A 27,309-nucleotide genomic window follows, 5' to 3' on the forward strand; every position below is an offset into this window, starting at 1 on the left:
ATATAGAAGTACTGTGAGGCCAGTGATGCACCCTTTGGAGATGGGGGCTGGGGTAGGTGAGGGTTTCCACTTGTATTTGAAATAAGGCAATTTCAGCAGGGCTCCCCAATGGCAGTTTTTGTCGGGAAGATAATCGGTGGGGGGACAGGCACTGTGGAACTCTACTAATGCCAATTCGGGTAGTTTGCTCAAGAGATCTAATCTCCTCAGTCACATTTTCTTCACCTGTACAGGGTGAAACCTGATCCACTGACCTACCAGAAACATTCTGTGAAACACTGGAAAAGGCCTGCTTTTTCTGGACAATGTTCTCCTCACCATTTGGAGGGGAATGTTCTCTTTTATGATATTATTTCATAAACACATGATTCCTAATGCCCTGAAGAAGACATTTCACCTTCTCCTCACCATCTGAGTAGGCCACTTCTCTGAAAGTTCTTTGAGAACCTCCCATGAAGGAAAAATACAAGATATTGTCCTTAAAATTAGCACTTACACACTTACAAATCTCTCTAACTCTCAGATCTAATTTACTCTATTCAAGTAGAAAAAACCTTGCTGAACACGCTTATTCATTCATTCATTCATTCAATCGTATTTACTGAGCACTTACTGCGTTCTCTGCATTACACTAAGCACTTGGGAGAGTACAATACAACAATAAACAGACACATTTCCTGCCCACAACAAGCTTATTTCCACATAAATTAATTTACAACAGGGTTGTGTAGTAAAAATCAAAGGATAAAAAAGCAAATTGTGTTCAGTGGGCTTGGGCAACAAGAATGAAGCCTAAAGAATGATTCTTTGAGGAGAAAGTGAATCATTTTTTCATAGATGACAGATCATAGACTTGAAACAATTTTTCCTCATTCTGCCGAAAAATTCCAACTACTGTTAGCAAGACAGAATATTTGAGAGTAACATTGAACTTGCTGAACAAGAGAAGGAACTTGTGGCATTTCACTAGAACTTTTAGATTGCACTAAAGAATCAATTATTTTGAATAAGATAAATACCACAATTATTCTTCTAGACTGTAAACTACTCCTCTAGGCTGTAAGTTCCTTGTGGGCAGGAAACACGTCTACCAACTCTGTTATACCGTATCTCCCAAGCACTTATTACAGTGCACCACACTCATTAAGTGCTCAATAAATACAATTGACCATTTAGATGCCCTTCTTCCACTCCTTGGATCTCAGGTGCTACAGGGCAGAGGGATTATAATAAGAATAACAATTGGGGTATTTGAGTGCTTCTGTGTACCAAGCACTGTACTAAACTCTGTGGTAGATTATCAATCAATACTGATATTCATTGAGCACTTATGGCAGAACACCGTACTAAGCATTTGGGAGAGTACAATGCAATAAAGTTGGTAGAAACATTCCCTACCCACAAGGAGCTAGAATTTAGAGGGTACAATATTGTCAATGCTTAGTGTTCACCAAAATTCACTACAAACAGTGACAGTGGAAAAGCAGCCTAGCCTAGTGGAAGGAGCATGGACCTGGGAGTCAGAGGATCTGGGTTGTAATCCTGACTCTGTCACTTGTCTGCTGTGTGACTGTGGGCAAGTCACTTAACTTCTCTGGGCCTCAGTTTCTTCACCTGTAAAATGGGGATTAAATCCTACTCCCTTCTTCCTAGACTGTGAGCCCCAAATGGAACAGGCATCCAACCTGTGTACCTTGCATCCACCCCAGCACTTAGTACAGTGCTTGGCCCATAGTCAGTGCTTAACAAATACCATTAAAAAATATCAGCAGATTGGACCTAGTCCCTGTTCGTTGCTAGGTTCACAGTCTAAGGGAGAGAGAGAACAGATTTCTTATCCACGTTTTTACAGATGAGGAAACTGAGGCACAAAGAAATTGTGACACTATATAATATAGATTATATCTAGATAGAAAAGTAAAATATCCAGATCATTCACTGAGTTTCTCAAGCCCAGTCAGCTCGAGGTGCATTTCAGGCTTATACATTTAGAAAGCTTCCAAGCACATAGCCCCGGAATATTGATAGGATTTTTTTTTCCTCCAATCCACAAGACAGTAAGAAAAAAACAACTTCTGAGTTAGAAGACCACACACAGTGTTTTGAGGAAAATTGATTTCTGAAGCAAGAGCTCGTGCTCCCCGAAGCCCCTCCCCTTCCTGAAACAATCATTTGCATACTGAGGTGAAATACTTACTGTGACTTTCAAGGAGGGAGTGGGGGGGTCTGTAGCTGTTCCCAGTGATGTTGTTCTGAAGCTCAGCTAAGCAGCCCAATCTCCCCATCTCACCACCTTTTTATACACTTCTAAGGGGTTGATGTCACAGTTACTAACAGCTTCAGAGGAAGCATCACCTACTCTCACTAACCTCATTAGGTTACAATAGATTACCTCTAAAAAAGGATTGTTTTAGGACTCATTTTAGGACACCTGATATCATTTCATCTCACAATAATTTCATTTTATTTAGATAAATCAGACTGGTTTTGAATGGGCTAATTTTTCCTTATAAATTCCGAGTTGATAAACAAAAAACCAACACATTTTGAAATATCCTGCTCTGATTCCCTGTATTGCACCCTGTCTTGGGCATTGTAATAATACTATATTGGTATTATTCACACTTTGACTGATCTGTATATTCACTACATTACTGGGTATGTACTTTTTAATTTATTCATAACAAAAATGATTTTTTCATACTTGCCAAAAGATATTTTTGGTCATGGAAGATTTCATTTAAAAACTAGAATATTTTATCACTTTATGAGTGAATAATTTTCCACTCTAGCTATACAGATGTGAAGCTCTAGATGCTCTGTTACATGTACAAGAAATTCAAATCCAAACTGAAATTCACATCCAAACTGAAATTCATATTGACATGAGAACATGGTGTTTAGGCAAATTTCTTTCAGAATCACTAACATTAATACAGATTCCAACACGCAGCAGGATAAGCAAAGTCAATGGATGGGCAAGATTAATCTCCTAGAGAAGCAAAATACTCTGCAATTTCCAAATTCTTATAATGTACCAGAAACCCAGTGTTAACAAAATTAATCCCAGCAGAAATAAACGAGAACATGCAGTAAATTTATTTTGGTTATATACTTGGAAAGTTTCTAAGCTTATTTCCTTGCAGAGGCCATTGAGGAAATCTAGCAGCAGTTGCATCAGAAGTCAGAGGCTGGCCTGGGGAATATGGAATTGGCCATTTTGGGTTCTCACCAGGACTATAGGGTTCTGAGTAGAAGAATAATTGGGGCGGTGAGGGGAATCACAGATCTCCTATAAGAACCCATTTCTATTTCACATTTTTGTGACTTGCTTTTTAACACTCAAAATTCCTAAATCCTAAATAATAATAATAATAATAATAATGGCATTTATTAAGTGCTTACACTGTTCTAAGCGCTGGGGGAATACAAAGTGATCAGGTTGTCCCACGTGGGGCTCACAGTCTTAATCCCCATTTTACAGATGACGGAACTGAAGTACAGAGAAGTTAAGTGACTTGCCCAAAGTCACACAGCTGATAATTGGTGGAGCCGGGATTTGAACCCATGAGCTCTGACTCCAAAGCCCGTGCTCTTTCCACTGAGGCAGTAGGGTTTAATCTCCATTTTACTCATGAGTCACATAGAAGTTAAGTGCCTTTCTCAGGTCACACAGCAGACACAAAGCAGAGCCAGGATTAGAACCCATATCCTCTGATGCTCAGGCCTGTACTCCATCCACTAGACCCTGTCGCCTCCATGAAAAGTTGTAAATAAAAGAGTGTAGATGGGATAGTGATGAACTTCCAAAAGATAAGGCACTGTTCCATGTGTACTCTCCTTTATATAAATAACTTTTCATGGACATAGGAACAATAAAGACTTTAGTGAATGTGCTGGAACACATTCCTTCATTTCTGATTGAAGGAATAGCTTGCTAATATTAATTTTACTAATAATAAGGTCTTTTTAGAATGTATCTTTCAACATTAGAGAAAGATGATTTAATAGACCTGGGGGTGTACTACTGAGTAAGGCACTCAAGGCTGGATTCAAGATGGCTTTGCTTGAGGACTGGAATTTGGAGCAACTGGTATTTGGAGGGGATTTTTTTAGAAGAGAAAGGGTATCTTCTTAGGTGAAAAGTGAGAGGATTTTGGAGAGAGAGATCTATTGGTCAATGGGGCACATTTTTTTAAAAGAAAGTCACTGTGAAGAATCATCAGTATAAAAAGTTATTTTCCACAGGTTATGTTCTCCTTAGAATTAGCAGTTTCACCAATTCTACAGAGCCTGAAAAGGAAAACTCTGAAGTTCCTTTTCTTTCTTATTGCGGAAAGGGGCATCTTTATTGGGTGGGACAGAGGCACTGTTTTTTGATGGCCATTCACCATGTGGTCAGTCAGCCAGCCAGTCAATCCTATTAATTGAGCAGTTACTGTGTACACAGCACTGTACTAAACGCTTGGGAGAGTGCAATATAAGAGATGCATTCCCTGAGCACAGTGAGCTTACGGTCTAGAAGGGGAGACAGACATTAATATACACAAATAAAATTACAGATATGTGCCTAAGTGCCATAGATTTGGGAACGGGGCAATGAATAAAAGGAGCAAGTCAGGGTGATGCAGATTGGAGTGAGAGAAGAGGGAAGGAGGGCTTAGTGAGGGAAGGCCTCTTTGAGGAGATGTACATTCAAAAAGGGTTTGAAGTTGGGAAGAGCAATTGTCTGTTGGATATGAAGAGGAAGGGTGTTCCGGGCCAGAGGCAGGATGTGGGTGAGAGGTCGGCAGTGAGGGCAGACCATGTGCTTCATTCATTCAATCGTATTTATTGAGCGCTTACTGTGTGCAGAGCACTGAACATGTCTTCAAATAACTTCCATTTCTCGAAACTAACTCAGCTGCAGCCTCCTCTCTGATAGGGCACCCCAGGGTCAACTTCTTGCATTGAGAAGCAGCAGAAACTTACTCTAATAATAATAATGGTATTTGTTAAGCGCTTATTATGTGCAAAGCACTGTTCTAAGAAGCAGCATAGCCTGGTGGAAAAAGCACAGGCCAGGGATTCAGATGACCTGGGTTTTAACCCCAGCTTTGCCACTTGTCTGCTGTGTCACCTTGGGCAAGTCATTTCACTTCCTCTGTTCCTCAGTTACTTCATCCGTAAAATGGGGGTTAAAGCTTTGAGCCCCATCTGGTACTTGGACTGTGTCCAACCTGATTAGCTTGTATATACCCCAGCACTTAGTACACAGTAAGCTCTTAATAAATACCATAAAAAAAATATAACTAGTAATTGCAAGTGAACACGGCTTTCTGCTCACTTAACACTGGTCTTTGGTAGCAGGTTAGGGTCCTCCAATCCTGTGAAATGTGGAGTGTGGTGGTTGTCTGAAGAGAAGTCCAGATTCATTTCTTCTATATTGCACAGTTTCATGTGCATTTTGGCTACAGCAGGGGGAACAATGAGAACACTTTCTTACGATCATGGGTGAGAACTAATTGCACTTTGGTTTCTCTTGAAATAACATTTTCATAATTTTAGTCGACTTTCACTTCAAAATTAAACTGTCATTCTGAATGTAACTTGATAACTGACCCATCAAAGAATCCTGTGCCCTATTTTTAATGAAGTCACATTATATGAAACTCTGTGTTCCTTTTCTTGAAGAACAGATGTACGGGAGAAATTTAACGCTGGCAAAACATTTACATTCCTTGAAACTCCAGCACTTAGAAATATCTGGTTACTGATTAAGGCCTGCCTTTAAGAACTCCTCCTATTTTGCAAATCAAGCATTGATGTACACCCAAAGCACTGTGTAGAGCTCTTCTAATCAATGCTTAGTGTTTCCCAAAATTCAGTACAATGACAATATATGTATATATGTATTGTTCTTTTGCTGTCTTTCTGGAGAGAATTAATGGAAAGATCACACATGACAGAAAGAGTCAGCGGACTCAGGTCTGCCACATGTCTGGTTTGTGACCTTGGGCAAGTCACTTCACTTCCTCAGTTACCTCATCTGTAAAATTGGGATTAAGATGGTGAGCTCTATGTGAGACAGGGATGGTGTTCAACCTGATTATCTTGTATCTACCCCAGCATTTAGTACAGTGCCTGGTATATAGTAAGTATCTAGACATACTAGTCTATGAAGTTAGTACTGCACACTCCCTTATTGTGGACCTTTTCTTCCTCTCTGTGACAGGAGCAGCAATAGTTTAGAATGTAATAGAGTCTCTTTCTGAGAACATCAGCTGAGCCTCAGTTCTGTGGCCAATAGATTGATTATAATGCTAGGAGTTTGTTCAAATGGGCAACAGATGGAAGTTTGGTTAAAAGACCATGATAGAACCTCCAAATCCTAATGCCTAGAACATTTTGAGGGAAAATAATGTCCCTGTAACAAAAGGAGGGTTAGGAAGTGGGATGAGTTGAGGGATAATGAGAAGCTCTTTAACCAGCAAAAATATCAGCACTTAGAGCAGTGCTTGGCACATGGTAAGCACTTAACAAATACTATCATTATTATTGCTATTTGCATTTTCTTGGCAACCATGGGGAAGGTGGTCCATTGAGACAGGAGATGCCCGGATGGAATATCCCTGGATAACCCCTGCTGATTTTCTAATGAGAGGTGTGAAATAAATTGGCAGAAGGTGAGGAAATTGACAGTGGAGGTTGGTGGTGATGAATATAGGCGAGCAAACATTATTTGATTTCTTCTACCGCTAGCAAGGGGGTCGTCTTTTTCTTTAGGACCGATGTGTCATCACAGGTTTCTAAAAAGAACAAAACATAAAGAGTGACACAAAACAATGTAGATCTAAAGCACAACTCCTACGCATCAGTCAGAGTTGCTGAATGGAAGGACAGAGATCTGTACTCCATAATGTCATTGCTCATGGCTCTGGGAAGCAGCGTGGCCTAGTGGAAAGAGCACAGGCCTGGAAGTCAGAGGACCTGGGTAAGAATCCTGGCTCTGCCACCTGACTGTTGTGTGACCTTGAGCAAGTTACTTAACTTCTCTGTGCCTCAGTTACCTCATCTGTAAAATGGGGATTAAATCCTCTGCCCTCCAATTTAGTCTGTGAGCCCTATGTGGGACAGAGACTGTGTCCAACCTATCTTGTATCTACCCCAGAATTTAGAGCACTGCTTGACACATAGTAAGTGCTTAACCACCACTATAAAAAAAGAACTTTGGACCTATAGAGGGAGCAATTGTTTAACAACTCGCTTCCATCTTTCCCCTTCCCTCCTGTCTTGTCTCCTGCTCATTTCCCCTTATGCCTTTGGCATATCCTCTTGCCTCTTCCAAATCTGTAGACTCCATCTCTAACCAGGCCCTTTCCTCATCCCAATCAGAAGTGACCTTTATGCAGGACACTGAGACAGGCAGGTTGATGGCAATGGTGATGTGGAACAGATGCTGAGCTTAGGAGGACTGAATGAAAATTCTCTGCCCCAATGGAGTCACCTCTGTATCCCCATTTTGTATCATCCTATGGACTATCGTAAGCTCATTATGGACAGGAAACATGTTTGCTAATTCCTCTTGTAGTACACTCTCCCAAGCACTTAGAAGAGTGCTCTACATATAGTAAGTGCTCAATAAATACCATTCGTTGATTGATTGATCCAAAGGAATAATGGGCACTCCATTCTTGCAACCCTGATAAAAATACTCTATAGTCCAAGACCCTGCGTCAAATACACTGAATGCTTGAGGTGGGGGCCTCGTTCCCACTGCAAAAGAATACTCCTTAGATTGTGAGCCCTGTATGCAATAGGAACTGTGTCTGATCTGCATGAATTGTACTCCAGTGCACAGCACATAGAAAATACTTAACAAATATAATAATAATAATAATAATTATTGTTATTATTATTAAGGAATACATCTAGAGCAAAAGAGAGTTAGAACTTATGACAGTACATTTATTAGTAATACTATTATTATTATTGTTATGGTATTTTTTTAAGCACTTACTGTGTGTCAAGCACTGTTTTAAGCACTAGAGTAGAAACAAGTTATCCAGATGGGACTCAGTCTGTGTCCTACATGAGGCTCTTACCCACTTTGTTCCCCTAAACACAAAATGAACAGTTGCATGGAGAAACAGTGTGGCCTAGTGGATAGAGCCCAGGCCTGAGAGTCAGAAGGACCTGGGTTCCAATCCTGGCTCTGCCACTTGTCTGCTATAAGTCTGCTTGTCTGCTAAGTTGTATGTAAACTTGGGCAAGTCACTTCACTTCTCTTTGCCTCAGTTACCTCATCTGTAAAATGGGGATTAGGACTGTGAGCCCAATGTGGGACATGGACTGTGTGCAACCTATCTTGTATCTACCCCGGTGCTTAGTACAGGGCCTGGTACATAGTAAGTGCCTAACAAATACCATAAAAAAAGTTGCCACATCTATGGTTCAGTGTCTTCTCAAGATAATGCTTAATGACTCTTTAACCAATTCCTTGGGCTGGCTCTTCTCTGTTCATGTGAGAATAACCAGCTTTTCTGTGAATTCTTTGATTAGCTTCTTCCCCTCTTAGCTTGTCTTTCTTCTTTTCCACCAGAAGCGGCAAACCCTTTGGTTGACTCATTACAGATACTCTTTTTTGGCTGGGAAAAAAGAGGTCTACAGTATGAGTCAGGATTGATGGCCTATAGAGCGGATTCAAGACTATGATATCCCCAAATTAGGTTCGAGGGTCAGTTTCAAGCCTGTCAATAAGACTGGTCTGTCTCCTTTCTTCCGGAACCTTCTCCTGGAGCACCAATCCACTTTGCCAGCAACCTGCCCAGATCAAGTTGACCTTATTCTTCACTCTAGCCACAGGGCTCACTCATCCTATTCCTGGCACTCTGCTTCCTGTTAGTCACTGAACCAATCGTAACTCTTGACAAATGAAATGTACCAAAGCACAAATTCTTGGCTCTTCCGGGTCTATTTGTGTCTTGATGTACTGAAGACACTTTTCCCCCATTAAGGAATTTAAGTTTCTTGCAAGCTTGACCTCATTTTTTCTCTTTGGCCTTTGGATCTTATCTATTTTAGCACCTGTTTGGTCCTTTATTCATCTGAGCTCAATTCTTTTCATAGAGTTGAAAAAAAAAGAAAATCCCCAAAGAATCCAGTTGGATGAAAAATTTTACCGCAAAGAGGCGATCCATCTTCCGTTTTTTTCCATTGGGATTTCTTTGGGTCAAGGATCCCCGGTAAACTGATTTCCGATCAAAAGAATCATCACTGCTTCCTTAGGGGAAAACAAAAAGAAAATTTAGTCATTCTGGGAGACCAACAGTTTTGCTGATCAATCACTGGTCTGATGGAGCAGTTTGCAGAACCAGTGAGGTCTGGTGGAAAGAACCCAGGACTGCGAGTCAGAGAACCTTTTTCCGTGGTATTTGTTAGACGTTACCTAGGTGCCAGTCACTGTCCTAAGTGCTGGGGTAGATACAGGCGAATAAGACTGGACATCATCCATGTCCCAAATTGGGCTCACAGTCTTAATCCTCATTTTACAGATGAGGTAACTGGGCATGGAGAAGTTAAGTGACTTGCCCAAGGTCATTCAGCAGACAGAGGTGGAGCCGGAAGTAGAACACAGGTCTTTCTGACCCCTAGGCTTGTCTCACTATTCACTAGGTCACGATGCTTCTCACTTCTCCCACTTGTCTGCTGTGTGACCTTAGCTTCCTTGTGCCTCAGTTTCCTTATCTGTAAAATAGGGATAGAATATCAGATCTTCCCTCTACTTGGACTGTGAGTCCCATGTGATATAGGGACGGTGTCCAACCTGTTTATCTTCAATCTATGCCATCACTTAATATAGTGCTGGGACATAGTGAGCACTTAGCGTGGCTCAGTGGAAAGAGCCTGGGTTTGGGAGTCAGAGGTCATGGGTTCTAATCCCGGCTCCGCCACATATGAGCTGTGTGACTTTGGGAAAGTCACTTCACTTCTCTGTGCCTCAGTTACCTCATGCATAAAATGAGGATTAAGACTGTGAGCCTCGTGTGGGACAACCTGATTACCCTGTATCCCCCCCCAGTGCTAGAACAGTGCTTGGCATATAGTAAGCACTTAACAAATGCCATTATTATGGAGAAGCAGTGTGGCTTAGCGGCAAAAGCATGGGCTTGGGAATCAGAGGTTGTGGGTTCTAATCCTGACTCTGCCACTTATCAGCTGTGTGACTTTGGGCAAGTCACTTAATTTCTTTGTGCTTCAGTTACCTCATCTGTAAAATGGGAATTAAGACTGTGAGCCCCACGTGGGACAACCTGACTACATTGTATGTGCCCCAGCACTTAGAGAAGTGCTTGGCACATAGTAAGCACTTAACAAATACCATTATTATTATTATTACTTAATAAAAACCACTATAGATCTTATTATTATTGTTCAGAGTTCTGTATTAGATGATTGCTACAGTGCTCTGTACACAGTCAGCACTCAATAAATACCACTAATTGACTGGAAAGGGGAGGAGAGGAAGGATTTGAATTATAGAAGCAGTGTGGTCTAGTGGATAGAGCACGGGCCTAGGAATCAGAAGGACCTGGGTTCTATTCGCGACTCTGCCACTTATCTGCTAAGTGACCTTAGTCACTTCAATTCTCTGGACCCCAGTGTCCTTATCTGCAAAATAGGGATTAAGACTGTGAGCCCCATGTGGAACAGGAACTGTATCCAACCTTATTATTATTATTAATAATGGTATTTGTTAAGCGCTTACTATGTGCAAAGCACTGTTCTAAGCGCTGGGGAGGTTCCAAGGTGTTCAGGTTGTCCCACAGGGGGCTCACAGTTTTAATCCCCATTTCACAGATGAGGTAACTGAGGCCCAGAGAAGTGAAGTGACTTGCCCAAAGTCACACAGCTAACAGTTGGTGGAGCTGGGATTTGAACCCATGACCTCTGACTCCAAAGCCCGGGCTCTCTTCCACTGCGCCAAGCTGCTTCTCTTTGGTGCATAGACTCACAGGCTAAATAGGAGAGAGAGCGGGTATAATACCATCAGAATAAATCCAGTTAGAGCTAGATACACATCATTAATAAAATAGAGTAAATATGGACAAATTCATTCAATCTATCATATTTATTGAGCACTTACTGTGTGCGGAGCACTGTACTAAGCACTTGGAACCTTATATCTACCCCAGTGCTTAGCAGTGCTAACCCCAGCAGTGCTTGGCACACAGATAGTGCTTAATACTGAAATTATTATTATTATTTTATTACAGCTATCTTTCTCTCTTTTAATTCATCAAAACGATCAATTAATGGCCACCCTTTCCCTCTTCTCAAGGACAGTGACTGTATAATTTTTTTGGGCTTTCAAGTGCTTGGCATAGTCTTTTGTACATAGAAGGTGCTCAATCAATAATGTTGACTATGGTGATGCTCTTCAAACTACATAATATGACATAAAGTTATTTTAGAAGCAGAATGGCCTAGTGGAAAGAGCCTGATCTAGGAGTCAGAGGACCTGGGTTCTAATTCTGGCTCCTCCACTTGTCTGCTGGGTGGCCTTGGGCAAGTCACTTAACTTCTCTGGGCCTCAGTTCCCTCATCTGCAAAATAGTGATTTAAGATCTGTTCTTCCTCCTACTTATACTGTGAGCCCCATATGGGACCTGATCATCTTGTATCTACCCCAGTGCTTAGTTCAGTGCTTGAAACTTAATAAGAGCTTAACAAATGCCACAATTATTATTTATTTTTACTTTCCTGAATATCTGTCTCCAATTTCCCACAAGAAAACTAAACACATAGCTCTCACCTTGGATTTTAAGGGACGTGTTGAACTTCCTTCCTGGATGTGGCACAGACATTGCCTAAAAGAAAAAGATGGTTGTTTGATTCCCAGTATCGTGAGGTTTGTGAAAATCATCATTCTGACCGTATTCCTTTTGGTCAAGTTAAGATCTTATGAGTTTGTGAACAAAGACTTAGGGTTTCTAAGGCTCTTCTAAGGTCACCAGTGATCTTCTTCAGCCAAAGTTTAGTGTATTTGCCTCTATTTTCACTTTCTGAGCTTCTTCACAGGCTTTAATACTTACAGCCTACCCCTTCTCCTTGAACTCTTTGTGGACAGTGTCCTGGAATCCTCTCTTTGTTTTTTGCCTTTTCTGTTTCCCCCTTCCCTAACTCCTTTACTAGCTCCTCTTTTTCTCATTGCCTGTTGACTGGGTACTTCCCTCTCCTTCCTCCCCAGCACTTACACATATCTCCTTAAACTCTGCTGCTTCCCTCCACCTGCAATTTATGATAGTGGTTGTGTCCCCCACGAGGCTGTAAACTCCTTGTGGGCAGGAATCATGCCTACTTACTCTAACATACTCTCCCAAGTGCTTAGTACAATGCTCAGCACACAGCAAGTGCTCAATAAACATCACTGATCCATTGGTCTTCTCCTAAGGTAAGTTGTGGACCCTCAGCTGGAACCTCAAGATTGTGGATTTTGAATAAATCTAGTCCTTCCTTAGATTCAGTCCTAAGTTTCCCTCTAAACTCCTCTAAGTCCTTCCTTCCTCTAGTGCACAGTCCTTCCCCTAGACTGTAAACTCATTGTGAAATGTGTCTGTTTATTTCTATATTGCTATGTTTATTGCTTGCTCCCCCAAGCTCTTAGTATGTGCTCTGCACACAGTAAGTGCTCAATAAATACAACTGAATGAAAATATGATGGAATGAATTCAGGGGGGCAATAGGACTGCAGGAACTATATGATACAACCAGGTTAAAGGTGGTTTCTCCCTTTCAAAGGTGAGTGGGTAGCTAGCTAGTCCAAGACAGCCGTCCCTCCGAGCCCCATGGAATGGTGGAGCAGCATGGAGTAGTGGCTAGAGCACAGGCCTGGGAATCAGAAGGTCATGGGTTTTAAACCTGGCTCCGCCATTTGTCTGTTGTGTGACCTTGGGCAAGTTTCTTAACTTCTCTGTGTCTCAGTTACCTCATCTGTAAATTGGGTATTGAGACTGGGAGCCCTATGTGGGACAAGGACTGTGTCCAACCCGATTTTCTTGTATCTACCCCAGAGCTTAGTACAGTGCCTGGCACATAATAAGTGCTTAAAAAATACTATAATAATAATAATTCTTGTTATTATTATTATTAATGGTGGAGCAGTTCCCCACCAAAAAGCTGGTTTTCAGCACAGAGGCAGCAATTACACTTACCAGTACTCCTGGTAGGAGCAGTAACACTGCTTTAAGCACTTGATAAAGTACAATCGAAGCACAAGACCCATTCTCTGCCCACAAGAAGCTTATCCTCAACTTGCCACCCCTAACCACACAACACTTATAGACATATCTTCAAATTACATATTACAAATTAATTCTTTCTATTAATGTCTGTCTCCCCCCTAGACTGGAAGCTTTTTATCGGCAGGGAATGTGTTCACCAATTCTGTTGTGTTGTACTCCAAGTGATTAGTATAGTGCTCTACACGTAGTAAATGCTCAACAAATAGCATTGACTGATTGAGAGACAGACATAAAGATAGCTACAAATGTTTGGGAAGAGGCATGAGGGTACACATTGATTGTGAAGATGAAGCGTTATTCCACCCCATTATTCCCTTACTAGTTCTAATGTGGTTGGGTATGGCTTTTCCAATTTCCCTTCTCCTGCTCATCCTATTTTTACTCTAGAATCATTCCATCAAATGTGAACATTTTCAACAGGACCAAGAGACCAAGGAGATCTTTTTACCAAAATCCTTTTGCTCTTTCCAGCTCCTCATTTGGGTGGTCTGTGACTTACCTTGCTCTCATTTGAAGGCTCTAAGGTTGGATCCTGAGAACTGCAGTCGGGATTCTTGGCAGGTTGGAAGGGAAATATCTTAAGGACAAAAAAAAAGGAAAAAATAAAAAGAAATATCTGTAGGAATAGTATTAAAACTGATTAAAATGTTAGGGAAGCAGTATGGCCTAGTGGAAAGAGCATGGGGCCTGGGAGCCAAAGGACCTGGGTTCTAATCCCACCTCTGTGTGACATTGGGCCTCTCACTTAACTTGTCTGGGCTTTAGTTCCTTCAAGTGCAAAATATTAATTGAATACTTACTCTCCCTCCTACTTAGACTGTGAGCCCCATGTGGGACCTGATGATCTTGTATATACCCCAGAGCTTAGATGAGTGCTTGGCACTAGGTAAGCACTTAACAAATACCACTATTAACATTATTATTATTATTATACAATTCCAGGTAGAAGTGCTGGAGGATTTCATATCGAGCTTCCAAAGTACACCTGAATTCTTCTCCCACACATGCTAAGGACTTTGATAATTTTGTCTGGACTTATTTGAAAATGCAGCATTAAAGTGGGCTTTCTGCCTTCAGAACCCAGGGTCTACCAGAAGGCCCCATATTACTAATAGTCCAGAGTGGCGAGAGTGGAGGGCTGTTCTATGTTCTCCTTCTAGTTCCTCCACTGGTTAGCTGTGTGACCTTGGGCAAGTCACTTTAGGTTTCTGGGCCTCAGTATTTCCAACTGCAGAATGGGGCTAACACTATCTTCCCTTCCCCACCGTCCCCAGAGGGAAAGATTAGTGATCACAGATGATTGTGTCAAAGATGCTGTGACTGGGGCCTGTTCTTTCTCACATGAGGGATGTTGAGCTGCTGGCTTGGAAGGGAACTCTGTCCTTTATTCTCTTTTGCTCTTCAGATTAACCCTGTAAGAGGTGGGAAACAGCTCTACCTCATTAGACTACCAAAACCCACATTCCCTACCATATTAGGGATAATCATATTTCATAAAGAAAGTCATTCGGCATCCAGTAGCAATTCAGATCTGATTTTACCTCAATTCCCATACATCTTGTTATGGGTCAAACTCTAAAATCGTTAGTACATATTTGTTTACCTCAATGCTGGGATTCTCTTTCTAAAAGACAAGTATAATAAGAGGCAAATGGGGTAACAAGATGGATATATCTATATAAAACCCCCATATTTCCTCAAATGTAGCAGAATTATGGCAGCATCTACACTATTGTTAGGCACAATGCATTCACCATTGTTTCCACACAGAGAAACTAAAATCACTTGATTAGAACAGTGAAAATTCAATAACTTTGAACATGCCATTAAGTTTAGCCTCCAAATACCACAAACTTTCTACTTCAGTCTACTGGATTAGTTTCCTGGATGATGATAATAATAATACTAATAGTAATAACAATAATAATAAAACAGTACTTGTTAAGTGCTTATTCCCCTTTCAAGATCACACCTATAGAGTTTCCAGTACTCTGACAGTCTCAGCTACGGGAAGGAGAGTCAAGCAGAGGCATACTCATTCTATTCCTCTATTGAGTGGAAGGCAATCTGCTACAAGTAAAAACTCACTTGTGCTGGGCAGCGGCAGCATGGGAGAGAGTCAAGGGAGGAGACTCAAGTTTACTGCACAGAAGAAGGTGATGGTAAATCACTCTATATTTTTACCAAGAAAACTCTATTACAACAATTGCAGATGGAGATGGGGTGTCCTGGGAGAGATGCATCCACAGAGTCACTATGTGTTGGAAATGACTTGATAGCATAAGACAAGACAAGCGCTTACTATGTGCCATGTACTCTCCTAAGTTCTGAAGTAGATACAAGCTAATCAGTTTGGACACAGACCCTGTCCCACATGGGGTTCACCATCTAAGTAGGAGGGAGTAGGATTGAATCCCCATTTTAAGAGTGAGAAAACTGAGGCACATATAAGTGCACATATAACATATAAGTTAAGTGACTTTGCCCAAGGTCACACGGCAGGAAAGTGGTGGAGTTGGTATTAGAACCCAGGCCCTCTGACTCCCAGGCCCATGCTCTTTCATCTAGGCCACGCTGCTTCACAAAAAGCTGACTTGTACTTCCCAAGTGCTTAGTACAGTGCTCTGCACACAGTAAGTGCCCGATAAATACGATTGAATGAATGAAAAAGCCACATCAGGATCCTCGTGGACCTTCAGGTGGTGACATTTCTTGGAGACATGGGCAGGACAGGATGCCAGTACTCTATCTGAGCCGGGGCCCCTCCCATCCCTCACCTGGAGGCTGGATTCCTTCCGGGCTTTCCCCTGTGTTTTCACAGTGAGTCCGGCAGCACTCAGTGCTGCAATTCGAGATTCTATATCTGAAACCTAAAAGCAAAACAGTCAAGCCACCTACCTAGCCTGTTACACTTCATTCAACTGTATTTATTGAGTGCTTACTTTGTGCAGAGCACTGGGCTGCAGTCTTGGGAGAGTAAAAGATAACAATAAGCAGACCCAGTCCCTGCCCACAACAAGCTTACAGTCTAGCTGGGGAGACAGACATCATCTGTAGATTAACTTACAGATATGTACCTAAGTGCTATGTGGCTGGGAGGGGTATGAATAATGAGAGCAAGTCAGGGCGATGCAGAAGGATTCTAATCCTAGCTTCACCACATGTCTGCTGTGTGACCTTGGGCAAGTCACTTAACTTATCTGTGCCACAGTTACCTCATCTGTAAAATGGGGATAAGAGTGTGAGCCCCATGTGGGACAGGGATTGTGCCCCACCTGATTAACTTGTATCTACCCAAGTGCTTTGAACAGTGCTTGGCACATACTAAGCATTTTACAGATACCATAATTATTAATGTCAAATTTGCATTAGCCAGTGCTGAGCTTGTCGTTTTAAGGGGGAGGTCTGCCACATGGCACATACTCAAGATTGAGGGGTTGGCTTTGCTTATGGGAAGGAAATCTTCCAATTGCATTCCCTGCTATTGCAAAGGGATTGCCTCCATTTCAGAGGTATGGCCTCTGCTTTAGGCCTTTTCTGACCTTATGACAAGGGTCAAACAAGGAGAAAAGAACAACTTCAATTATGTATTGATTGGAGGGAGTACTATGAATACACTTTCCCAGGCTGCATCTGTCACCTGGATTAAAGTGGGGGTGGGTTGAAAGGGCAATTTCAATGTGCCTCTTTGGGGGCTTTTACCTCGCTCTCTGTATTCTGAACCTCAACCGCAGCCAGAGCCACTTTGTCCTCCAGTTCTGAGAGCTCAGAATCAGGGGTCCCATGGAGTTGGGAAGGATACTTAGAGCATTGGAAACTTTTCTCCAGTTCATAAGCTTGGTCAGGAGCTCTGCACACCTGAAAAAAAAGAAAGACTGCACCTGCAGGGGGTGTAGGCAAGCTGGGGGCAGAGGTGGGCAGGAGGTGCAAGTCAAATAATGTGATAGCGTTTGTGGGCCAGAGCCATAGTCAAGAATTATCCTCGGCACTGTAAGATTTTTTGGTGATCGATAACTAAGGGCTTGGAAAACACCCAGAAGGGGAAGAAAATTTAACACTAACTCTGCCCTCAGCATCTACTAGGGAAGACAAATGCACACTTTGACAGTCTCCTACTATACTATGCTGTGCTACTTACACTACCTCAACACAGTGGCACTGGGTGGTTGTGAGGAAACTGACGGCAGGAGGTTACCCAAAGAACTCTGCATGGTAAACTGATACTAGGAAATTGTAAGCAGAGGACATGAGATATTTTAAGGATACAGTGAAATGTCTCAGATAATACCTGTTTTTTCTCTCCCACTTAGACTGTTAGTTCCATTTGGAACAGGGGCTTTGTCCAACCTGATTATCTTGTGTCTGCCCCAGTACTTAGTACCGTGCTTTGGGCATTGTAATTGCATAACAATTATTGTTATTTTTATTATCATTATTATGCATCTAAGATGAAAACAGGGAGACAATTGCCCCAGAAGACGAAAAAAACCTACACATTTCCCATATTCATAAACCAATGTTATATCAGACAGAGCCAAGTGGAGGTATTCAAATACAAGGGACAATGCTGTCCCTTGTATTTTGCAGTCAGATTAGGCATATGGGGGCCTAGAAGAAGAAAGTGAGAAAAGGGCTTAGTTCCTCTGTGGAAAAATAAGTTCTGAAAGAAAACATATCTTAAAGCAAAATCTTCTTAAAAAGGAATGACATTAGCAGGTCTAATTCCATACTAAAACAGCCTATGAGGTGTAATGCAATTCAAAATTTTAAATCCCCCTCAACCAAAGATGGATCACCCTTGATTTAAGTGAATAACAATTTGAGGGGTTAGCCCGCTGTTGGGTAGGGACCATCTCTATATGTTGCTAACTTGTACTTCCCAAGCGCTTAGTACAGTGCTCTGCAAACAGTAAGCGCTCAATAAATATGATTGAATGAATGAATGAATGAGGGGTTCTCCACTGCTATGGAGACTGAAAACTTAAAGTATTTCCTAGTGCTTCTCTCTCTCCCTCCCTCTCTCTTTCTCAACTTGTAGAACCCAAATGTTCAATTTGACTCATTCCCAAAACTCTTCATACATTTTCTTTCTTAGTCAGTTATGGCTCTGTGGCTGGAGGCCTGGGGGAAAAGAGGGTTGTGCAGACTAGAAAGCACTCAGATCATGGCACCCTTTGAGGCTGAAGACCCTATCAAAAGTGCTTGCGTCACAAGACATGGTGGCAGTGCCTCTCCAAACCAAGAGTTGCACAAGGACGACATGAGAGGCTTCAAAGAGGAATGACCTTTAGGTCAATGCTAATGGAATATCTTGGAGAAAAATAACAATGACCAGAGGACCTCCAGATAACAAGAGGTGGTTCCTATTTCTAGTTAATATTTGAATCACTTCCCTTGCTTTAAGAGCTTCTCTGTAAACCAAACAGGTGGATCAATCTACTGAACAGAGAAGATTAAGTTTCTAGTCAAGACAGAGGGGAATAGCAGCTTTCTGTATGATTAATTCCTGGACTGGATCCCCGGAACCAGGAAAAACTCTCTGTCTCATTAAATCAATCAATCCAATCAAAAGCATTTATGAAGCATATATTATTGTGTGCAGAGCAGGGTACCAAGCATTTGGGGGAACACACAGAATTAGTAGACACGATTCCTGCCCTTAAGGAGTTTATAATCTAATGGGGGAGAAAATAAAACAAATTACAAATAGGAGGAAAAAATAGAATGTAAATCAATTAATCAATCAATCACTTACTGTGTTCAGAGCACTCTACTAAGAACTTGGGAGAGTACAATACAACACAATTGGCAGACACATTCCCTTGCCACAGGAAGTTTACAGTCTACAAGAAGATATAAAGATATATGGACATAAGTGCTAGAGGGCATGTGAGTGACAAAGTGCTTAGGTGATTAGTTTCTAATTCTGCCTTGGCCACTTGTCTGCTGTGTGACCTTAGGCAAGTCACTTAGTTACTCTGTGGCTCAGTTACCTTATCTGTAAAATGGGGATTAAGACTGGGTGACCCAGGTGTGACAGGGACTGAATCCAACCCAATTTGCTTTTTTCTACCTCACTGCTTATTGCAGTGCCTGGCACATAGTAAGCACTTAACAAATACCACAGTTCTTATTCTTATTATTACTATTAGGTGGTGAAATTAGAAATTAATGGGGAAGCCTCCTGAAGGAGATGTGATTTCTAGAAGGATTTTGAAGAAGTAAAGGTTGAAGGAGTTCCAGGCAGGAGGGAGGTTGTGAGCAAGAGGACAGTGGTAGAAGAGACTGTAAGCTCCTTGTGAGCAGGGAACATGTCTACTAACTCTATTATATTGTACTCTCCCAAGAGCTTAATACAGTGCTCTGAACACAGTAAGTGCTCAATAAATATGATAGCTGGATTGATAAACAAGGTGGGGCATGGTGGAGTGGTTATATTTCAACAGGCAATAAAAACACATCTGTTCCCAAATGTTAGGGAGTGCAGAGTGAGCGGCCTATCATTTTCATTACATTAAAATCCAAATCCTAAAATCTTATCATGGTGGACCGGAGGTGACATGGCTGAGAACCAAGGAAGGGAACGTGCACTTCTCTGTCCGGGTGTTTAGATTGTAAGGGGAAACTCACCTTTGGAGCCCTTTGAGATTGGTTATCGCTGGAGGAGCTCAGAACTGGCTCCTTCCACCTTTCTTTGCCCTCTTCCTCTTCCTCAGAAGAGGGTTCTCTGTCTGGGATGTGGCTTGTTAGCTCTCCTAGTTTTCTCCTCAGAGTCTCCTCTTCCAGGTCCGCCTCAGAATGGGATCCAAGAGCAGGATCCTGGAAATATAGGAAGAGTTGTCATCTAAATCTGTGGCAAAGACCCATTCATATTTACAGGTCTAGCCCTTCTGAAACCATGGCAGCGCTATGAGACAAATTCTGAATTCATAATATTCAGAGCGAACTGTCCCACTACCGGAAATGAAGGCTCAATTAACAGAAAAACCTTCACAAGGACCTGAGTGTCTGGATTGTATTCCCAGGACCTAAAATTGTTTGTGTTTTTTCTAACACAATGTATCATAGGTGAAAGATTGTGGTTAATGATATGCTAGCGTCAACCTGGCCGTCCTTGCCAGAAGAAATTCTCTACCTATTCTACAATAAGATAATCTGTAAACTCTTTGAGGGCTGGGATCGTAGCTACCAACTCTATCATCTTGCACTCTCCTAAATAATAATAATGGCATTTATTAAGCACTTACTATGTGCAAAGCACTGTTCTAAGCACTGGGGAGGTTACAAGGTGATCAGGTTGTCCCACGGGGGGCAAAATGCTTAGTATAGTGCTCTGCACATAATTAGTGCTCAACAAATATCCTCGATTGACTGTTAGACAGCTTTTTAAAGGGCTACCTCTCAGAGGTACTACTAAAACTTACATTTTGGTGCAGCAAAGACTAAGTAATAATTTCCTTCGCTTTGTCACTTGGCTGTGTGAACTTGGGGCATTTGATATTTGTCCCATCCTCAACAACCAGAACATTTGAACATATCTATAAATTATATGTCATAAGTTTTTTATTTACATTAATGTCTGTCATCCTCTCTAAACTGTAAGCTCATTGTAGGAAGGGAACACATCTGCCAACTCGTGTTGTACTCTCCCAAGCACTTAGTATAGTGCTGTACTCATGGTAAACACCAAATAAATATCACTGATGATGATGGTGATGATGATGGGTGGGTTGTGGGTTTTAGACATTTTTCTTAGCCTGCAATATTTAGGTATTTAGTTTTTGTTTTTGTATAATGGAAAATCCTCCTCCTCTTTCCAACCTTCTCTCCTGTAAAAAATCTCTGTGACCTCCCCCATCACCCCCAAACTAATAACTCCCAGTGTCTGCCCTGGGGTATTATTATGGGTAATATCTAAATAATCAGGGCTAATGATGCTCTGTGGACAAGCTAGATGAGTCAGTGCCATATGGCTTCTCATTTCTGTTTCCTTTGGGGGCCTCACTTATCTTTGTTACCCAAGGAATGATCATGTGGGAGTGAGAAACATCCTTCTCACTTAGAGTTTTACTCACAACCACTGTCACCTCAAAATGGTCATTTATTGCTGTCTCCTGACTTTCTCCCCTCCAAAATGCCATAAAGCCTCAAACCCAGAGCTACTTCTGATAAGCACGTCAATTTCCATCAACGTAGTTACAGGAAAACGCTTCTGAGGCACTGGGCCATAGGATCACAAAAGTGTTAATTACAGAACTGATTGATAAAGCGGAGATGCTTTTTCCTTAGATTTAATATCCCTGTTGAAGCCCCCCAAGTCGAACACTGCTTCAGGGTGCAGAGAATGGGTTAAGATGGGTGCTGCTGACATCTCTGCCATGGCCAAAAGATGCTCAGGAATTTATTGGTCTTAAGATCAACTCCAGATTTTTCTCGCTCCAAAAATGATTGTGACACCCAGCTGCTCTTAAACACGATGTTGTCTCTGAAATCAATTGGTTGGCAGTATTTATTGAGAGCACTTAATGTGTGCAGGGCCCTGTACTAAGCATTTGGGACAGTACAATATAAAAGATTTGTTAAATATGCTCCCTGCCCACAATGTGCTTATGGTCTAGAGGGAATGGGCTTGGTTTCTCCTACCAGAAATGTTTGGAGGACTTTAGGAAGCTTGATCACACTAAGTGATTAGGATTGGGATGGTAAACATGGTACAATCCCTAGCAATTCTCACTTCCATCTCCAATGGAGAATATCCTAGTTGTCAAAACTTAATGCCATATCAATTACAGGGTGGCAATTCTATTTACTTGGAAGCTTTCTTCAGGAAAGCTTGTTATTCACCCCATCCCCAACTCCACAGCACTTACGAGCATACATTTAAATTATATACTATAAATTACTAAGTCATATTTACTAAGTCTGTCTCCCCTCTAGACTATAAACTCATTATGGGCAGGAATGTGTCTGTTAATTGTTATATTGTACTCTTCCAAGTGCTTAGTACAGTGCTCTGCACATAAGTTCTCAATAAATAACAATGATTGATTAATTGAGGAGCTCAAAGCATTCTGAATGCCAGTGAATAAGGGAGGATAGGTATCTTCATTTTACAGCTGAAAACATCAAGAGGTTTAGGGATTCCTTCAAGGAGTAGGAGAGTGAGGGACCTCTGAGTCTCAGGCCAACAGTGATCACCTATCAATCATTCAAGCAATCAATAATATTTTTTGAGCATTTACTTTGTGCAGTGCACTGTACCAAGTGCATGGGAGAGTACAGTATAACAGTATAAGTGACACAATCCCTACCAAAAACGAGTTTACGGTATAGAAGGGGAGACAGACAATAATATAAATAAATACATTACGGATGTGTACATTAGTGCTGTGGGGTTGGGAAGGGGAATGAATAAAGGGAGCAAGTCAGGGAGATGCAGGAGGGAGTGGAAGAAAAGGAAAAGAGAACCTAGTCAGGGACCACCATCCTAGGACCACCATCCTAGATCACTCAATCTCTCCAGCAACCAAACCACTGTCTCCCTCTTGGTGGAATTGTTAGCTCATTATGGGCAGGAAACCCTCTGGTAATCTGGTAATCTGGTAATCTGGAAGTGTCTGGTAATTCTGTTTTATTGTATTCTTCCAAATATTTAGAGCAGTGCTGTGTAAATAGCACTAAATAAATACCATTGATGGACTGATTGATTGGTGATCCTGCAAGATTCGGAGAAAAACCTGTTCAGTGGATAGTCTGAAACCTGCACTGAATCAGCAGAATGTCTCTGGTTTCAGACCCCCCTGGCAATGTCACCCTGCTTGCCAGAGAGAGAAGTGCAAAGGCACCCTTTTTAGAAATTTATCTTTTCCCATTTAATCTGTGGCCTTTCCAATGAGCAAAGAGTTCTTATCCTACAGACAATTACTCTCCCACCCTTTAAAGCCTAATTGAGGAACATCTCCTCCAAGACGCCTTTCCAGACTAGGCCCCTCCCCATCTCCTCTTCTCCCACCCCCTTTGGCATTACCCTGACTTGCTCCCTTTGTTCTTCCTTGTTCCCAGCCCCACAGCACTTATGTACATACCTATAATTTATTTCTTTATACTAAAGTAGTCTATCTCCCCACTCTTGACTGTAAGCTTCTTGTGAACAAATATGTCTGTTTATTGTCATATTGTACTTTCCCAACAGCTTTGTACAGTGCTCTTCACACAGTAAGTGCTCAATAAATATGATTGAATGAATGAATGAGTGAATTGGCACCATCTCTGACCCCCTCACCTCTCCCACTTCTCTAAACGAAAAATCCTGAAAGTTTGGGGTTATTTCCAGTAATAAAATCAAGTGACTAAGTTCTTAGCTTCCTTAGTTGACCCTCAAAAATCAGCACAGAGAAGTTCACTGAATAGGCTGCAAATATTGCAACCTAAAAAGAGACAGGTTAGGGAAAACTTTCTGTGCCCTTCTCAGAGAGTCGCAGTTTGGCTGTGTTACCTCCTGGGAATGAACCCAAATTTTCTCCTCCAGGCGGTTCAGCATATGCTCAATAGCCGACATACGTTTGCTCAATTCAAAGATCTGCAGCAGAGAAAGAGAAAAAAACAGAGAAAATAGACCCTGCTCCCATCACCTCTGGAATGAGCAGGATACTTATTCCAGGATCAGCCGTCTTCAAAGTACAGAGGGATAGCAAAGAGAATACCACATTACTAGTATCACTTTCAAATGTGGCAAATATGGCTAGACCGTAAGCTTCTTGAGGTCAGGGATTGTACCTACTAAATCAATTGCACTCTCCCAAGTTCTTAGTAAGCACTTAATAAATAATACTATTGATTGATTAGTTGATTATAACCCAGTGTGGTATGAGGACCCGTTCGGGTAGGTATCAATTCAGAATCATGAGTTGGAAGCAATGTCCTTTATTTCCATTAATAATAACAGTGGCATTTGTTAAGCATTTACTATGTGCCAAGCACTATACTAAGTGCTGGGGCGGATAGGGGCAAATTGGTTTGGACGAAGTCCATGTCCCAGATGGGGCTCACAGTCTTAATCCCCATTTTACAGATGAGGTAATGAAGCCCAGAGAAGTTAAGTGACTTGCTCAAGGACCCACAGCAGACAAGTGGCCCAGCTGGGATTAGAATCCAGGTCCTTCTGACTCCAAGGCCACTGCTCTATCCACAAGGTCACACTACTTCTCACCAGGCCATGCTGCTTAGTAAATGATCAATAAATTATAATATTGATTGATTAATTGAGTACAATCCATTGTAGTATGAGGACTGCTGCTGGTAGGTATCAGTTTCGAATCAAGAGTTGGAAACCATGACTTTATTTGCATTTCCTACCAAGAGGGATCCAATGTATTCGCATGCTGCAAACCCCCGAAAGTCCTGTTCATGGTTACTTTCTGGTTTATATTTGCTGACCCTTTTAGCTGATAAAGTAGCCTCAACTACTGCCCACTCTTTGCCCTCTCTCCTACTCTCCTTTTGCCCCACGACCTCCATTTTTCTCCTGATATAATCAAGAGACTTCCTACCTTCCTGAATAGACCCAGCAGCCTCCTTTTCCCTCCCTTTCAGCCTCTGCATTTTTTAAAAATTTGATTTACTCATTCAATCAGGAAAGTCCCTGTCTCCACTCCCCACCCTGCCCTTTCTAACTCCTCTACTAGTCTAGAAAGAGATACTTATTATTCATTGTAAAGTAATAGCTACATTCTTTGCCCCACAGGCAAATGCATCTCTCTCCCTCTCTAGAAGGTAAACTCATTTTGGGCAGGGAATGAGTCTGCTGTCTCTGTTGTACTGCATTCTCCCAAGTGCTTAGTACAGTGCTATGCACATAGTAAGCACTCAATAAATATACCATTGATTAATTAAGGCATTTTAGGGTGAAGTGTCCATGGTGACAGGGAGTTAGAATGTACCACGAAGTCAATGTGACCTTATGGGCAGCAATCCTCCTTCTGGGTGAATTCCCTACAAGATATACAGACTTCAAGGTCTCTTAACAAAATGGTTCAGGAATTCCTTGAAGGCATTTCCTGTTTCTTCTGAAACACAAAGCTTTTTTGGAAGGCTCTCATTCGATGAGCTGATAGGAAGCCTATCGTGAACCCAGCTATAAAACCAATGAAGTGAGTTGGTATCTCCTCACTGCCTCACCCTTAGCAATTCTGGACTCCAAGTGGAAAGTATGGCAGAACAGTAGAGAGGCAAAGAACTGGGAAACATGAGGCAAGGTTAAAACTCAAAACAAGTGTTCCATGGGATCCTTAAATGTGAGCAGATTACTTGGAGACCAAGAACAAATGAATGTGAGTAAGACCGAGGCCTCTCCTGGCACACAAGCCAAGGTTTGAATGAACGGTGAGCTCTCCAGGACAGCTTGCCCTGTACAATGCAGTATTTTTTTTACAGTATTTGTTAAGCACTTACTATGTGGCAGGCACTGTACTAAGCACTGGGGTAGATCCAAGCAAGTCAGGTTGGATACAGTCCCTGTCCCACATACGGCTCACAGTCTTAATTGCCATTGTACAGTTGAGGAAACTAAGGCACAGAGAAATTAAGTGAAGGTGACACAGCATGGCCTAGTAGATAGAGCACTGGCCTAGGAGTCAGAACAACTTGGGTTCTCATTCTGGCTCTGCCACTTGTCTGCTGCGTGACTTAAGGCAGGTCTCTCAACTTTTCTGTGCCTCAATTACTTCATCTGTAAATGGAGATTAAGACTGTGAACCCACTGTGGGGCAGGGGCTGTGTCCAATCCAATTACCTTATTTCTACCCTAGTACTTAGTAGAGTGCTGGGTACATAACAAGCACTTAACAAATACCACAATTATTATTATTATTAGGCAGTGTCAGAGCCAGCTTTACAACCCCAGGCCCTCTGATTCCCAGGCCCATGCTCTTGCCACCAGGCCACACTGCTTCTCAGAACTGCTTCTTGATGGGCCACTGGTCTAATGTAGAAATGGTACAGTTGGCACTTTGTAGCTGCCTCTGCTGCCACTACTTTCAAGTTCACATCACTCCTTCTATAATAGTAACTGGGATATTTGTTAAACACTTACTATGTGCCAAGCACTGAATTGGGGTATAGACAAGAGATGTTGATGGCTCAGTGTTGCAGTCCCACCTGGACTCACAGTCTAAGGAGGAAGGAGAACAGACCTTTTATCCCCATTTTACAGAGGAGAAAATGGAGGCACAGAGAAGTTAAGTGACTTGCCCAAGGCCAAACAACAGGCAGGTTTGGGAGCCGGGATTAGAATCCAGGTCTCCTAGCTCAAAGAGGGTGTACTTTTTACGAGTGTCAGTCAGTCAGTTGCATTTATTGAATATTTACTGTGTGCTGAGCACTGTACTAAGAGCTTGGGAGAGTACAATATAACAATAAAGAGACATATTCCCTGCCCACAAGGAGCTTACAGTCTAGAGTGGGAAAGGTCTCCTGCCGCTCATCCTGAGGTCCACATGGCAGTCTTCAGCCCCCAGCCCTTATTCCTGCCTCTACTCAGAGCCCGGACCTGGGAGTCAGAGGACATATATTCTAATCCTGATTCTGCCACATTTCTGTTGTGTGGCCTTGGGCAAGTCACTTCACTTCTCTGGAACTCAGTTACCTCATCTGTAAAATGGGGATTAAGAATTAGCCCCATGTGGGACAGGGACTGTATTCACCTGACTGCCTTGTATCTACCCCAGAGCTTAGAACACTGCTTGATACATAGTAAACCCTTAACAAATACTACTATGATGATGATGAGGGATGGGTGGGGCTCAGGGGAGCAGTGTGAGGTTTCTGGAAGCAGTAAGAGGTCCATTAGACTGACTGTTCCAAATAGCTGCAGGACAACCATTTGGTGGAGACTTTATCAAAGTGCCTGACCTCACTGTGATTACAAGAGCCATTAGGATGTAAATTAGGTTCCTCCAGGATCACTCCTGCTTTTGATTCCTCACAGCTGAACCTGCTGGAGCTGCTACCAGATGGAGGATAGCCACTT

The 27,309-nt window shown here is 42.0% G+C and overlaps 1 protein-coding gene across 7 annotated transcripts in view; it reads right to left on the bottom strand.

Moving 5' to 3' along the window:
* Positions 1 to 6,088: 6,088 nt before the first annotated feature.
* MLPH (melanophilin) overlaps positions 6,089 to 27,309 on the bottom strand; it is an 87,006-nt gene continuing 65,785 nt past the window's right edge. For 4 of the 7 annotated variants that reach the window (XM_038749134.1, XM_038749136.1, XM_038749137.1 and 1 more), the window contains exons 10-17: positions 23,779 to 23,862; positions 19,914 to 20,102; positions 16,986 to 17,141; positions 16,061 to 16,153; positions 13,783 to 13,860; positions 11,795 to 11,849; positions 9,162 to 9,262; positions 6,089 to 6,788 (exon numbers count right to left, since the gene is read on the bottom strand). In XM_038749134.1, coding sequence (XP_038605062.1) covers positions 6,762 to 6,788; positions 9,162 to 9,262; positions 11,795 to 11,849; positions 13,783 to 13,860; positions 16,061 to 16,153; positions 16,986 to 17,141; positions 19,914 to 20,102; positions 23,779 to 23,862 — 783 coding nt within the window. In that variant the 3' untranslated portion in view covers positions 6,089 to 6,761. The remainder of the gene's footprint in view (positions 6,789 to 9,161; positions 9,263 to 11,794; positions 11,850 to 13,782; positions 13,861 to 16,060; positions 16,154 to 16,985; positions 17,142 to 19,913; positions 20,103 to 23,778; positions 23,863 to 27,309) is intronic. The other 3 variants (XM_038749140.1, XM_038749139.1, XM_038749138.1) reach the window with 3 other exon arrangements.

This window comes from Tachyglossus aculeatus, chromosome 7 (genome assembly GCF_015852505.1).
Source record: "Tachyglossus aculeatus isolate mTacAcu1 chromosome 7, mTacAcu1.pri, whole genome shotgun sequence".
Taxonomy (NCBI): domain Eukaryota; kingdom Metazoa; phylum Chordata; class Mammalia; order Monotremata; family Tachyglossidae; genus Tachyglossus; species Tachyglossus aculeatus.